At 41.0% G+C, this 15,714-nt stretch overlaps 1 protein-coding gene across 1 annotated transcript; it reads right to left on the minus strand.

Moving 5' to 3' along the window:
• Positions 1-330: 330 nt before the first annotated feature.
• On the minus strand, positions 331-15,294 carry LOC133505312 (uncharacterized). Its single transcript, XM_061828443.1, has 9 exons — positions 15,279-15,294; positions 12,299-12,405; positions 10,693-10,824; positions 9,876-9,968; positions 6,351-6,529; positions 5,674-5,888; positions 4,787-5,014; positions 2,893-3,097; positions 331-2,769 (listed from the first exon to the last, which is right to left on the minus strand). The coding sequence occupies exons 4-9, from the start codon at positions 9,966-9,968 to the stop codon at positions 2,541-2,543; spliced, it is 1,149 nt and encodes a 382-aa protein (XP_061684427.1). The 5' UTR covers positions 10,693-10,824; positions 12,299-12,405; positions 15,279-15,294; the 3' UTR covers positions 331-2,540.
• Positions 15,295-15,714: the final 420 nt, after the last annotated feature.

Below are 15,714 nucleotides of genomic sequence, written 5' to 3' on the forward strand. Positions count from 1 at the left end.
AAGGGAGAAGTAACTTCTCTGAGTTTGATTGAATTATTATCAAGGCTTTAAACATTGCAGGAGAACAACTTTTACTTTGTTAGTGTCTCACTGACCTGCTGAATGAAGTCTGTCATGTTTAATGCCGAAGAGTCGGTTAGTGATACGTAAATGCACGATGTCGTGCAAGAGAAATGTCTATTTCCCAATTTGTATCACATCGGACTTTTAACACAGAGCACTGGCTTCGATTACGAGCCAAATCAAATGAATTGTCAAATGTTATTGTTAAGTGAGCCCTTACTGATTGTGTCCTACAGAGGGCAGTGTTATCCTGTACCTGTACTTGCATTGCTCACCTGTTGTTTCCGTTTTCCGATTCCGTCAATAGAGTTGTTGTTAAGCAAAGTGGAGCGCGAGTACGAACGTTATTTTCCTAATCGAAAATAAACACGGCTGATTAAAGATAAATATAATGAGTTCTCAAGGAACTGTTTCAAAGGCTGCCGCTTACATCATAAGGACCGAGAATATAGTTTCAGCCCTCCGTGATGAAGGAGAGAACATGAGTGACGGGCTGCTTGTAGCAACTGCTTTGAATGGACTGCCAGAATCTTTCAGGCCGTTGGCTGTCCATGTTACATAAAATTAGGACAATGTTACATTTACGGACTTCAAGAGAATGCGGAGAGTCGATGAAAAGTCTGCAAAAGTGGAGGGCAACTTGTCGTACTGACGGCGTGATGAAGACTTGCTCGACACAAAGCAGAGGAGACACCAAAACGCACAAGAAGGATGGAGAAGCCAGTCTGATATGTTACAAGCGTGGACAAAAAGGACACATCAGAAACAAGTGCAATCAAAAGGTTTGGTGCGGACACTGCAGAAGCAACACACACGCTGAATCGCTATGCAGGAAAAAGGGAAAAGAAGATAGAGTCGGAAAAATTGTTGAAGATTCAGTAGAAGGCATCAATAACCAGGATCGGTGTTTCATGGCCAAGCGAGCAAGAAGCAAGACGACATCTCCCAACATAAAAATGAAGGCGATCGTGGTGGACGCTGGAGCAACATCTCCCATTGTGAATGATATCACAAAGTTCAAGAGCTTCGACAACTCATTCCAACCCGAGCAAGGCATTGACCATGAGGAAACTTTCTCACCTTCAGCCAACATGACCACTGTTCGAATAGTCATGCAGAAGGCAGCACAAAGTTTTAATTCTACATCAAAGGCCTGTGAAAACTGCATACCTGCATGCAGCAATTGATTGCGAGGTGTACTTAGAACAGCCTGAAGGCTGTAAGAAAAAGTCAAAAGCAGGGGAAAGGTTGGTGTGTAAATTGGAGAAGTTATTGTATGGACTTAGCCAGGCAGGCAGGAACTAGAATACTCTATTACATGCATATTGATCTGAAAATTGTTTCAAACAAAATCTAGCCGATAACTGTCTGTACTCAAGAGAAAGACAACATGAAAAAGTTATTTTGATTGTGTGTGCGCTGATGATCTTATTATCGCTGCTAATACTCACACTGCTTATTTTTTTTATCCATCCAGCCATTTTCCATACTGCTTATCCTCACTGGAGTCGCAGGTGACTCTGGGCGAGGGCAAGGGTACACCCTGAGCTGGCCGCCAGCAAATCACAAGGCACATATCGACAACCATTCTCAGTCACATTCACACCTAAGTGCAATGTAGACTCTTCAATTCACCTACCAAGGATATTTTTGGAATCTGCAAGGAAACTACAGAAAATCAACAGGGACAACATGCAAACTGAACTTGAAGCCAGGCCCCGGAACTGTGAGCCAGATGTGATCGTCCTTCAAGGGTGTCACCCGACGTTGATATGAACACTTGACTGCGAGAAATGTCGCCAAGGACCAGAGTAATAGTTTCCTATATATAAAGTTTTTATTAAAAAAAAAAACTTTTTGAAAGTTAAGTTTATTCAACCAGCTAGAACAAGTTGAAAACTTGAATTGACAACTTGCCATTTAAAATAATGACCTGGCCAAGAGGTAGTTTAAAAAAAAAAAAAAGTATAAAATTGACAATAAACAACCAATCCAATACAGTCATGCATAAACTATATTCAAACTTTAGTATTTTTAATTCAATCATGACAAAGCTGTAAAATAAATGAAATGAAATTAAACATGGTTTCAATACCAATAAAAGTGATTGTGATTAACTTTTTCCAAGAATCTAGTGTCGACATCCCTTTTCACACTGCACAAGGGTGCTGGACCTGTAACGTAAACCCTAACAAACATGTCGCATCACGTAGTCTCAACCACTGATCATACATAAATTGAAACACTTACAGCTAATTCATATGAATGGTATAGCCAGTGATCAACATAGTTCACTCACGGCTGATCGGCAGCATAAAAGCCTGATCCAAGTAGCAGCAAAAAGTTATTCAATCACAGGCCCTGATGTGATGTCCTCTTCTTCCTCCTTGCAGACGTTCCCAGTGTGTGAAGTATCAGCTTCAGTCTCTACATCCAACAATTATGTTTTTATATCCCGTCCCACACCACCTGTCAAATCACTTTTTGGAGTGTAGCGAAAAGGAGACCTGCTTCCTGCACATCTCTCTCACGTGAGCGCTTAACTTGTCAGTGAGAAATGTGAGATGGGCTACTTCAGTCAGTAGGCTGGTGAGCGTCTGGTTCAGCTCATCCTCCTTGCAACCCCGAGGAAAATCACGGTCTTGCCCAGCATCTTGGCACCGAAGTCCACCACCATGATGCCCATCTCGATCCAGTGGGATACTCCTGTGATATAAACATAGACACATCTTTTTAACAATTCCATTAGTTGTTTGAGTTGTTTGTTCTGGAAAAATGGCTGTGCCATACAACATCTTGCTTATGCCTACATATGAAAAAAAGTAACACCTCTTCTTCTGGGTTTGCTCATCTTCATTGTGGCCCCCGTTCTCCTCACGTGCTCGCTTTAGGTCGCTTCTCTCAGACTCCATCTTCACCTGCACAGCAGGACGGCCTCCATCCTGTCCGTGTTTCGGGTCTGTCTCGCATGTCTTCCACCCGGCATCAAAGACTGGCAGCAGGGGGTTCTCAATTTTGAGCTCCTCTTTCATTTCTGTAATGAAGGAAAATGAACATGATTGGTCTGCCTGAAACCAATTGAAGCTTTTTGTCATATAATGCTTTGCATATTCACAGTTCACTATAGAGCTTGTGCACATGACATCACCATTTTCATGGCGCCATATTGCCGGTCAAAAAGAGCTGCTCGGCATTGTGGGGGACATTGAACTGGAGGAGAATATTCACAATGCCCCGAGACTTGTTGTGCTGTTGGTTGTCACAACAGACGAGACAGATATTCAAAGAGATCATTCTATGGAATACCAGCTGAAAAGACGTGAAAAGATTGCTGGGTTTCGCAAACAGGAAGGGGCTCAGAGAGGATCTGTGATGCAGTCCCACCTCCACCTTAAATTCTTCTGACACACCTAAGGCACATCTCACCACTGTTCTGGTGTCCTCATACATGCCCTGTACTAACCCTAACCCTTCTCAAAGTACTCTTTCCATCTACTTAACACACTACTGGCGCCAGTCAACATATTTCCATCGCTATCCTTAACGACCTTTACTTGCTGCACATCCTCCCATCTCTATCCCTCTGTCTGGCTAACCTGTAGAGATCCTTTTCTCTTTCCTTCGTATCCAACCTGGTGTACATGTCGTCATATGCCTCTTGTTTAGGCTTCGCCACCTCTACCTCTGCCCTACGTCGCATCTCAATGTACGACTTTCTCCTCTACTCAGTCCTCTCCATGTCCCACTTCTTCTTCGCTAATCTCTTTCCTTGAGTGACATCCTGTATTTTGAGGTTCCACCACCAAGTTTCCTTCCCCCATTTCCTACCTGACGACACCCAATGTACTCTACCTGCCTCTCTGAAAACTTTGGCAGTAATATTCCAGTCTTCCGGGAGCTCTTCTTTGTCCATCTAGAGTCTGTCTCACCTCTTTCCAAAATGCCACACAACATTCTTCCTTTCTCAACTTCCACCAACTGATTCTCTGCTCTCTTTGCCTTCTTAATCTTCCTACCCGCTACCAGTCATCCAACATACCAACATCCTGTGCTGTCGAGCTACACTCTCCCCAACCTCTACCTTACAGTCAGTAACCCTTTTCAAATGACATAATCTGCACAACATATAATCCACCTGCGCACTTCTACCTCCGCTCTTGTAGGTCACTGTATGTTCCTCCCTCTTCTGGAAATAAGTGTTCACCACAGCCATCTCCATCCTTTTTGGCGAAGTCCACCATCATCTGACCCTCAAAGTTCCTTTGCTGGATGCCGTAATTATGCATCACTTCTTCATCACACCTGTTTCCTTCACCAACATGTGCAGTGAAATCTGCCCCAATCACAACTTTCTCTCTGACTGGGATGCTCAGGACTACTTCGTCTAATTCCTTCCAGAATTTCTCTTTCAACTCGAGGTCACATCCAACCTGTGGGGCATAGCCTCTAATAACATTATACACAATACCCTCAAATTCAAATTCCATCCTCATCACTCGATCTGATACTCTTTTCACCTCCAATACATTCTGAAGAAATTGAGAAATTTGGCCAGTGTTGTTTTAATAACTACACTTCTCATCTATGGTACTTTTTATGACTTTTATGACATCCAGTCTGAACACATTATGATAAACCAAAGAATTTAGAATGGTACAATGAATCATTTAACAAATTTAAATTGAATACAAACCAGGGTGTCTTCAATTCAACTTTCACACACCTTTTTTGACGTCAACATGTTGCTCCTCATCCGGTTCAAGTTTGATGGTCATTTTGTTGACGGTGGCCATTTCGGAGAGGTCTGCGTTGTCACTCAAGTCCGGCACATTGTAGCCAGAGTACGACACCGGCTGATCCTCGTACGGCTGCCATTCGGCCTCTGGCTCAGCATCCTCTTCCTTGAAGCGGCCACGGGAATCTAAAACTTCATCTTCTAGCGGCGCATCAACTTCAGCAAAGGCAAAAATTACTTTCATCATTTGTTGTTCCATGACTAGAATCATCATATTGGGCATTTTATTTATTTGATTAGTAAATGGCTCTAGTTTGAACTTATTTCAGGTCATTAATTCAAACTCTGAATTATCTAATTTAGGGTCCTGCCTATTTAATTTTCAGTTCTGAATTGAGATATTTGGTCACACCAGTACTACCAATCCAAAATTTTGCATAGAGCTCTGACTCGCTGAGAAGGGTATTACGATGATCAATTTTAAGAAGCCTCCTCACGTGTATCTAATGTTAGTTTTATTATCCAAGACAAACATCCAGATTTGAAATATAGGTAACAAAATAATATTCCTCACGGTTTCCACAGAACAAGAGGCCTGCCAGACAACCCAAGTGATGAAGAGAGTTAATCAATTTGTTCTCCAACTATTGTCATCACTTTAAATTGGTTAATATTACCTAAAATTAACAAAGTGGGTACACACCAATGTTATTAAAAAAAATAATAATACATTGACTATAATTGGAAATATGGTGTCATGATATGAAACATAAAAATTTTTTTCAAGAAAATCTAAAAATTGTCACTGAATGGTCAGGGTTAGGGTTAACCTTGCTAATTTTGCCTTTTTATTCCTTCTCCCTTTCCCCCATTACCACTATCATCCTTTGTGCCTTTTTCGCCATGCTCCCCGGGCCCTCGGCCGGATGACTTGACCCACGACTCTTTCTTCAGCACAGGTACAAGCCACTTAACCAGGGTCAGCTTCGGGTCGTTGTTGTCCAGGTGCTGGCACTCTTCTTTCAGCTTGTTAACTTTCGGATTCTTCAGGTTATCTTGGTTGCCAGTGTGAGTGTCCTTAGTACAAACACTGCAAAGAAATAGTGTGGGAAAGAGACTTTTAAGTTATTTACCTAACGGGACATGCCGAAAGAAATGCATACATACTCAAAGTTAGGGTTAATGTTCTGTTAGGGGGAGTGTGGAATTTAAAAATATATACGTATATATGGATACACATCAAATTAAAAAAAAAAATATTCTTTACCTGTACTTACTAAAACTGTCACCATGACTTGGCAGTTCTAGAGTGATGGGTGAGGGAAAGAGGGAAAAAAAAAAAAAAATTCTTCCTCCCAGGTCTCATCTTTTGCCTCTAATTTAGTTTGCAAGTAACCACCGTGGCCAAGAAAGAACAATCTTTTGAAGACCGGAGATTTGAAGGTGTCAATTATAGGCTTGTAATGAGAGTGTAATTTTAAACACCTATTGGCTTGTATTTTTTTTTAAATTTACAATAAATTAAAAATAAAAAAAAAGATGATAAACATACAAGTCAAGCAGAAATGTTGCTAATTCTGCATCTGTATTGAATCCTCTCTCCTGCCTGAAGTCCCTCCACCTCTGAAAGGCAGCTCCTAAGTTCAGGCTTCTTTGGTCTTGGGCTCTGTCCAATTTCTCCTTTTTTGCCTGTGATAATCTTTTGCTCTGCTTCTGTTTCCACTGTTTCTTCTGTAGCAAAGATTTTATAAGGTTGGTTAAAATTCACATTGGCATGGTTACATTTTGTAATAAATATGTACACATCATCCATCTATCCATCCATTCATTCATTCATTTTCTACTGCTTTTCCGGGTCGGGTTGCGGGGGAGACACCTTCAACAGGGGTACCCAGACTTCCCTTTCCCCAACCACTTCCTCCAGCTCTTCCGGAGGGATCCCGAGGCGTTCCCAGGCCAGCCGAAGGACATAGTCTCTCCAGTGTGTCCTGGGTCACCCACGGGGGTCTCTTTCCAGTGGGACATGCCCGGAATACCTCACCAGGTAGGCATCCGGGAGGCCTCAGACTCTGATGCCCTCGCCACCTCATCTGGCTCCTCTCAATGTGGAGGAGCAGCGGCTTGACACTGAGCCCCTCCCGGACGACCGAACTTCTCACCCTATCTCTAAGGGAGAACCCAGACACCCTGTGAAAGAAACTCATTTGGACCGCTTGTATCCAGGATCTTGTTCTTTTGGTCACGACCCACAGCTCGTGCCCATAGGTGAGGTTAAGAACATGGATCGACTGGTAAATTGAGAGCACTGCCTTTCAAATTAGATCCTTTATTACCACAACGGACCCATACAAAGTCCACCTCACTGTAGACGCTGCATCAATCAATCTGTCGATCTCCCGCTCCATTCTTCCTTTACTTGTGAACAAGAGCCCAAGATACTTGAACTCCTCCACTTGGGGCAGGCTCTCATCCCCAACCCGGAGAGAGCATTCCACCCTTTTCCGACTGAGGATCATGGTCTCAGATTTGGAGGTGCTGATTCTCATCCAAGCTGCTTCGCACTCTGCTGTGAACCAAAAATGGATGGATGGATATGGACACATCATTCATTTATTCAATCAATCAATCAATCATCTTCCATTCACCTTATCCTCAGTAGGGTCACGGGTGCACTGGAGCCTATACCTGGCAACATTTCCAGTAAATAGTCAACCTTAGTTTGGATAAAATTTGTTGTTAAATATACAGTGCCGTCAGATAGTGTTTGCACCCTTCAGTTTTCCACATTTAAGATACCGTTAAAAATGTTAAACAATGATAACCCAAGCAAACATAAAATGCAGGTTTATAAATGGTCATTTTAATTATTGAGGAAAAAATATATTCAAAGCTACTTGAATGTGTGGAAAAAGTAGTTTCCCACCTCCATGTTGAAACATGAATTAACTGTGGCTAATCAAACTTTTTGGGAAAGCAGTGTATCCATCCATCCATCCATCCATCCATTTTCTCTACTGCTTATCCTCACAACATGGGTTGTTGGATCATGGATGTTGTTGTTGTCCTGCTGGAGCCTATCCCAACTTTATTCAGGCGGGAGGCAGGGTACACCTTGAACTGGTCGCTAGCCAATGGCAAGGCACACAACCGCACACACATTTACACTTAAAGGATTTAGTTTCCATTCAATCTACCATGCATGTTTTGGGGAAGTGGGAGGACACCAGAGTACCCAGAGAAAAGCCAAGCAGGCACGGGGAGAACACGCACCCTACACACAGGTGGGGCCGCCCTGGACCTCAGAATTGTGAGGCAGATGTGCTAACCACTCACCCACCATGAGTTTATTTATACTTTGTTTTTACAGGCCTGATTACCTCCAGGCTCATTCAATCAATCATTCACTAGACCTTTCTAACAAAATAGACCAGGCCAAAATAGCTCAAAAAGGTGCAACAAAAAGATGGGGGGAAAAATAATTGGAGATTTAACAGTCTGAAAAGGGTTGCAAAGCCATTTGTAAAATTTTAGGATTCCAATGTCAAGTGGTTTTTCCATGAACAAGATAAAACGTTTATCCAGATGTCACATTAAAGACTATGGAAAATGTTCAAATTGCCTTTCACTTATATTTATATAGTTTTTTAAGGTGAATTCGCATCTGAAATCAGATCTGAAAGAAACATGTATAAGTATCGATTATTGGCAAAAATTGATCGCACATTGATGAATTCCTCGGAACAACCTGAGCGCACAGCGGAAATTCCCGAGAAGATTCGTCACGTCACACCAAGGAAAAAAAAAACATTGCCGGAGTGAAAGATCAATTTGAGATCGACGATGAATTTTCCGATAATTGGAACGATGAACATGATTCTGAAGGGTCCAATGAAGACCGTGATGAATACAAAGTATATGAAGGTGTTAAAGGTTATCAGTTTGAGTCAGTTATACAGAACACAAGTTAAAATGCAGACGAAGCGACTGGCTATGAAGGTGCCGATCCAGCAGTCAGAACCAGGGAGGAAAACTTACTCTGTGTTGGAAACACTGACTGGTGAGCACCTGTGAAGTTTATTTATTTATTTATTTTAAGGGTTAGGGTTTTTTTTATTTGGCCATAAACTGACAAATAGAAATGCCTTAGCTATCCTGAATGAATATATGAAGTACTTGGTCTTGTTTTAAAATTATGCAAAGGCGCTGTATTTTTTCTGAACATTTTGACACCAAGTAGCTGGAGTCCAAGTTATATTTTCACAAATAAGGATTTTAAGGAACGAAATGGCTTCAAAAAGTTGTCACATTAATTTGACAGCAATAGCTGGTCACACCGAGCTTCACCATAAATATATTTTCACGTGGTAAACTGATGCCAAATCTTGGGACTTCTTCTGAGAGCCATTACCAGACAGTACCCAGAACCGTCCGTCCCCATTTTAGTCACACCTTTGGTCACAAAAATGGCACAAAACTGCTATACTTTATACAGAAAAAACTGGTAAACTGGTATCTCGTGGTTTTGTTTGGGCACAAAATGCTCAAAATAGAAATTTAAATGGGTTGGATGGTTCCGTGTACTGGACTGATATGGGTCTTTGACCTGTACAAGTTTGTCAATGTCAACAGATTTTTTTTTTTTTTTTTTTTTAAATATCCACATGTGCATGTACAAGCTGCATACCCATTTAAACAACCAAATTTCCAAGTAAGAGAATTTCTGTTTCTATTTCTAAGAGAAATTCTGGGAGTGACGAGTGTGTAATACTATGTAGTATTTTATTAAAATTAAAAACCCCGCACACATCAGAACATAAGCTTGCCTGCTCCTGTCAATAGCCAGATGTACTTCCTTGTCATACTCTTTGTTTAGGGTGGAGTCACGAGCATTGTTTCACATTTTGCATAACAGTCATTAAATTGTTAAATAATAAAAGATTTGTATACAATATTTTCACATTTTTCTAGTTGAGAATAGTAATTGAACTTATATTTTTGCCAAGAACGACATATGCTGCTTTAATTCAAACGTCAACAGTGTTCAAAGTTTTTAAGAAGCAAAAGATTACCAACATACCCCTGCAACTTTTTCAGTCTCACAACTTTTGGAATGTACCAAATCTGTTGGGTTGATGTCAACCGCTTGTGCAGAAGATGCTTCCTGCAACATCTGTAATTAATATAGAAAAATAAGGTTCAAAGTTGATCGAATCAGAAAAAATGTATGGCTAAAGCACAGGTTTATTTAATTCTATTTCATGGTGCACAAATTATTTTGATAAGTTGCAAAGAGGTCTCCTATTCTACTAGACTAGTATATAATACTGCTTGTTTTAATGCTACTTAGTATTTCATTAAAATAAAAAACCCTGCACAAATAAATAAATGGTTTGTATCCATCTATCCATTTTCTTAGCCACTTATCCTCACGAGGGTTGCAGGAGTGCTGGAGCCTATCCCACCTGTCAACGGGGAAGAGGCAGGCTACACCCTGAACTGGTTGCCAGCCAATCGCAGGGCACATTGAGACAAACAGCCGCACTCGCAATCACGCTGAGGGGCAATTTAGAGACTCCAATTAATGATGCATGTCTTTGGGATGTGGGAGGAAACTGGAATGCCCGGAGAAAACCCAGGCGGGCACGGGGAGAGCATGCAAACTCCACACAGAGAGGGCTGGGATTGAACACGGACCCTCAGCACTGAGAGGCCAACGCTTTCCAGAAGCACCACCCTGTCGCCATTTATACACAATATTATCCTGTTTTTCTAGTTCAGAATGGTCAAACGATGTGCGGTAGTAAAATATTGTTTGCTAAGAACGACGTGCTTCTTTCATTCAACAATGTCAACAGTATTTGAAGTTTTCAGGAAATAAAAGATGATCAACATACCTCCACAATTCGTCTTTTAACAAAAGCTCTTCGCAGTTTTGGTACCTTCTGTGGGGGTGCTGTGCTTGTCGAAGCGTGTCCAGGTTCAGCGGCTGATCCAAGTTCGGGTTTGGTGCCTTTAGCAACACTGATCTGTTTCGGTGTCAGAAATGGCTTTATGTTAGTTACTGATCCAGGTTTTAATCTTTTTTTTTTCCGATGTAAAACCCATCTCAGACATGAGTTAACCAAAAAAGAGTTCGGGGTGAAATGTTCACTGCATATGACAGACTGCTGACCGGGTTTGGAAAAATTAGCTCTCTTCGTTTGCACAAACCTTACCCACTGTCTTCTGAGGCTTGGGTCTTTGTGAAAATAATGTAAACCGTGACCAGAATAATACGAATTGCAACCAAACAGAACCACACACATCTTCATCATTTTTACGGATTGGTTTTAGCTTACAATCACTAAGGAATTCTCAAAACGAATGGGTTTTTCTTCAGCATCAACAAACGACGGTGCAAGCAAGCATCCGTTGCCACAAATACAAGTCGCCTATGTGTGAGCCAGAGATTTAAAAAAAAAAAAAAAAAACAGGAGGAGGCATTCTGCCATGTCCGGCAAAATCGATCCATTTTCGGGTATTTTTATTTATAAATACATTTTTCGGTTAAAAAAAAAAAAAAAAAAGTAAAACGAGATGTGTCTTCTATGGTATAGTTGAACATATATGTCCGTTTAGACACGATAACTTGCGCTCGAAAATTTACTTTCCATTCACTTATAAATATTATGTTGACAAAATTATCATCTTTTACCCACATAAAAAAATTTATTTACAAGGACCTTGGAAGTAAAACTCTCCCTGGACAGAGATTGTATACGCAATATTTCAAGGTAAACTTAATCAATTTGATCAAAAGTACAGAGGAAAAAAAAAACCTATGATCATATGCCCTACCAGCAGGTATTATGGACGATTGGTATTATAAATTTACTGTAAATTGCCACCATCAAAACATCCCAAACACATAAGATGTTGTGGAATGAGCAGTGGGTCGCATTTGTGATAATGCGCTTCGATGAGCGGGAAGTTACGTCGTTCAAACTGCAACGAGCGTCATTGGTTTTCGCCTTTAACAGTTAAAGGCGAAAACCAACTACGCTTGTCACAAAAAAAAGCACAACTGTTAACTGTAAATGGGTAAAATCAATGACGCTCGTTGCCTTTTTTAAAAAACGTAATTTCCTGTTCATTGATGCCACGAACACATTTTGCATTTATTTTATTACTGTCTAACATGAAAGCAGACAATACCATTTGTTTTAAGTCAATTAGCATTACAAAAGTTGTTCTATTTGCGAACAGCCAGAATAGTGAGTGAGTTTTCTTCCCCCTGATAGTGGTAAACATAAGGAAAGGAAATCCTCACTTGTCTGCCCTGCTTCAGCGCTGCACCGCTCCTGCTGTGGCATTTAACCATCTTGCTGGGGTTTCAGCTACCGATGGCCGCCGGAAAAATAGTTGGCACCGCATCTGGTTTCAGCCTCTGCCCAAGTACACCTGTCTATCCGATTCTATCTGCCAAGTCTTTCTCAAGACACGCCGGCTCGAAGTGCTCACCACAGAGTTTGGAATGCTTGCTCGGCTTCCCCGTCGATTGACTTTACGTATCCACTGGTCACGTATTCCCTTTTCACTCGGAAAGCCAAAGAACCTCTTTCCGCTGCCTGAAACATTTGGACAACCGACCGCCACACAATAAACCATCATGAAATCGCTAACTCATACGACGACAAACTATACAAAGACGGAAAGAGCATGAGGTAGTTCGGCAAGCGTGTCATCACAACAACGGATATAGCCGAAGACCGGAAGGTGCACTTTTATTCTTATTTATAAATTTAACTGAAAATAACAAGCATTGAGGCTTTCCTCACAATCATGACAGAAATATTTAAGGCTTCAGTGAAGGCGACATCTAGTGGACAACTGAAGCCATAGCAACCACGACTGAGGCACAGTTTCTCATGACGGCAATAAAAGTCCAGAAAAGTCAGTATGAACATACCAAAATAATCATGACAGCCATTACAATAAAATATTCAGATGCTCTTCCCGATACTCTCAAACACATTCCAGATTAACCCAAAGAATAAAAAAATGCAAATTATGTTAAGCGTTTATTTAAAGCTTTGATCTTGAACAACTCTACTAAATGTCCCGAACAGGATTAGAGATCCTTCCTACTTTGAAAATTGTCATTTCGTGAGAATTCAGAAAGGTTTTTTTTTTTTTTACTTTTAAAGATAAGGCTTGCAATTTTGGGACCTGTCAAAATGCAGGGAATCCTCGGGTTAAGACGGTCTCGACCTAAAACGTCTCGACTTTACAACGCCCGTACCCCATCCGCCATTTTCTCTGGCTAATGCTTGTCGTTGTTTGTGCGCCGGGAGTATCTTGGCATTTTTTGCCCTCCTTTTCAGACATTAGCACCCCAAAGAAGAAAGCTGTGTCTTTTAGCAATGCTTCTGCAGCCAAAAGAAAATCCATTACCATGGGAACGAAGCTCAAGATCATAAAAAGATCGGAAAAGGAGAGACACCAACACCACCAAGGCTTCAGTTGGTCGAATGTGGTGACAAATATTAAAGACAAACCCCGTATTTTAGCGCATGTGAAGGGTTCCATACCTATGCCGGGATCTTGTTCTTTGGGTCATGACCCACAGCTCCTGACCACAGGTAAGTAGGAACGTAGACCCACTGGTAAATTGAGAACTTCGCTTTTGGACTTAACTCCCTCTTTACGACAACAGATTGATACAAAGTCCGCATCACTGCAGACGCTGCACAGATCAGTCTGTCGATCTGCCGCTCCATTCTTCCCTCACTCGTGAACAAGACCCCAAGATACTTGCACTCCTCTAAGTGGGGCAGGATGTCATCCCCGACCGACCCAGAGAGGGCATGCCACCCTTTTCCGAGTGAGGACCATGGTCTCAGATTTGGAGGTTCTGATTCTGACCCCAGACGCTTCACGCTGTGCTGCGAACTGCTTCAGTGAGAGTTGACGATCATGGCTTGATGAAGCCAACAGAACCAAATAATCTGCAAAAGGTAGAGATGCAATACTGGAGCCATCAAATCGGCCTCCCTCTACATGTTGGCTCCAATTATACTTACTGGATATCTAATCCAGAGGACCTATATTTTATTTATGGTTCACACAAACGTAGATTATTTTTCATGAAAAAAGATTTTAAAAATTCTCAACACATCAGCTAAGAATTAAATTAGTGCCAAAGTGCACATTTTCTTTGTAATCGGAATGACTCCGATGTCTGTTTCAAACCGAGGCTCTGTTGAAGCCGCTTCCGTGTGACGTCACTCCTAGACCACCCCAGTAAAGAAAATGGCTTCCTATACAGACAATCATACATGTTGCGAGTGGGATCTAGGGAGATGGACAGCAGTGATGAAAACATTTTTACAGAATGCTCTGTGGAAGAGATAGGAAATGAAGAGGGGGAATTTTCTTATTCTTCCCATGTTCGAAAAACATTGAATGCAGGTGTAATTCAACAATCTATGTTCAAACCTGAGTTGACGAATTCAACACAAGGACAAGATTCAGCGAAACCTGACGAAGTTGATGTGGAACTTCACACCCAAAACACAGACTGGTTGGTGTATCAAGAAATCTACATACATCTTGTTGACCAAATCTAATTCAAACACATTTAAATGTCTGATGCTGCTTGCACACAACAATGAGTAGTTTGTTGTTGTTGTACTAGTTACTGAGTCGGCGTAAAACAAGTCAAAACCTTCGATATCGTTCTGCGTTTAAAGATCACATCTATAGTACACGCTGAGTTGGACAGTACAGTTCACTTACATTAAGCCAGTGATTATTGTTATTTAAACTAAATGATCAGTAGTAGTAGCTAATAGCCATATACACAGAAATCTGTAATTTGTATCTTATTACAAGGACATAAGGGGCAAGTTATAAATTTAACAGCGTCCATTTCTTAATTGTTGTTAAGGTATTGTTGCATACACTCAAGTATGTCATGTTTTCACTCTTTAGTCAGAAGATAATGAATGAATAAATGATAGGGCTTTACGCCACAGCGGCATTATTTCAGCCTTGGCGAGCAAAAGATAGTATAATGAAATACAACTTTTTTCTTAAAACAAACCAAATAACATTATTTTCACTGATTATGTTTTTTTTAACCAGGTGTAACTGTGGAAATTGCCAGCCAATGCCTTCCCAGAGAGAATGCCGCTACTATAAGGAAATTACAGAAAACGCCCAGAAGTTGGATGGAACCGCCTTAGCTTTGCATTGCTAACCACGAAGGCTTTCACCCAGTCTGCCTAAACCCATTTGTATTGGAGACAGCCTAGCATTTATAAAAATGTATCTGGCCCCCAATGGATAGGTTTCCAATGACATCTCCACAGTCCTTAGACCAATCGGATAAATTATCGATAGAAAAAAAACTTCACGCTCTATGACAAGATTAGATTGGAAACCTATAGATTGACTACATGTACAAGAAAACTGTAACATGATGGATTATTAAACTTACTCTTGATCTTTCTCGTTTTTCATATACTGGTCTTCTAGGGTTAGTGTTACAATTCTCTTTGTCTGGTGAAAGGCACGAGTGGATAGTTGGACAGGCACAAGGTAGTAACTTTGGCCTTCTGCAAGATAAAACAAAAAACATTTCATTCATATTTTCAATGTGGAATATTTTGGCAGATCAGAGTAATGTCCATTGTTTGTTGCGCATTCTTCACGTTATTTAGATGCATATTGCCCGTATTTTAAATAATGCACCTAACACTCGAGAGCACACTGCTGAAGTCGAATTTCAGGAAGACCTCAGTGTCAACAGTACTTTAACTTTATACAGTGTCCTAATTTCGTCAACTCCTAAACATCACGTGGATCCGGATATTAGCTGACACATATCTGTATCGGTATTCTACTTACATTTAAAACACGGTAAATACTTGTCA

This window comes from Syngnathoides biaculeatus, chromosome 8 (assembly GCF_019802595.1).
Source record: "Syngnathoides biaculeatus isolate LvHL_M chromosome 8, ASM1980259v1, whole genome shotgun sequence".
Classification (NCBI taxonomy): Eukaryota; Metazoa; Chordata; class Actinopteri; order Syngnathiformes; family Syngnathidae; genus Syngnathoides; species Syngnathoides biaculeatus.

Bases quoted from the DNA above. Each gene is read 5' to 3' on its own strand.
- LOC133505312 (XM_061828443.1), bottom strand. From the start codon at position 9,968: ATGTTGCAGGAAGCATCTTCTGCACAAGCGGTTGACATCAACCCAACA. The intron at 6,530-9,875 runs GTATGTTGGTAA...TCTTTGCTACAG, and splicing joins AGACTGAAAAAGTTGCAGGG to AAGAAACAGTGGAAACAGAA. The intron at 2,770-2,892 runs GTGTTACTTTTT...TTTATATCACAG, and splicing joins GAGCAAACCCAGAAGAAGAG to GAGTATCCCACTGGATCGAG.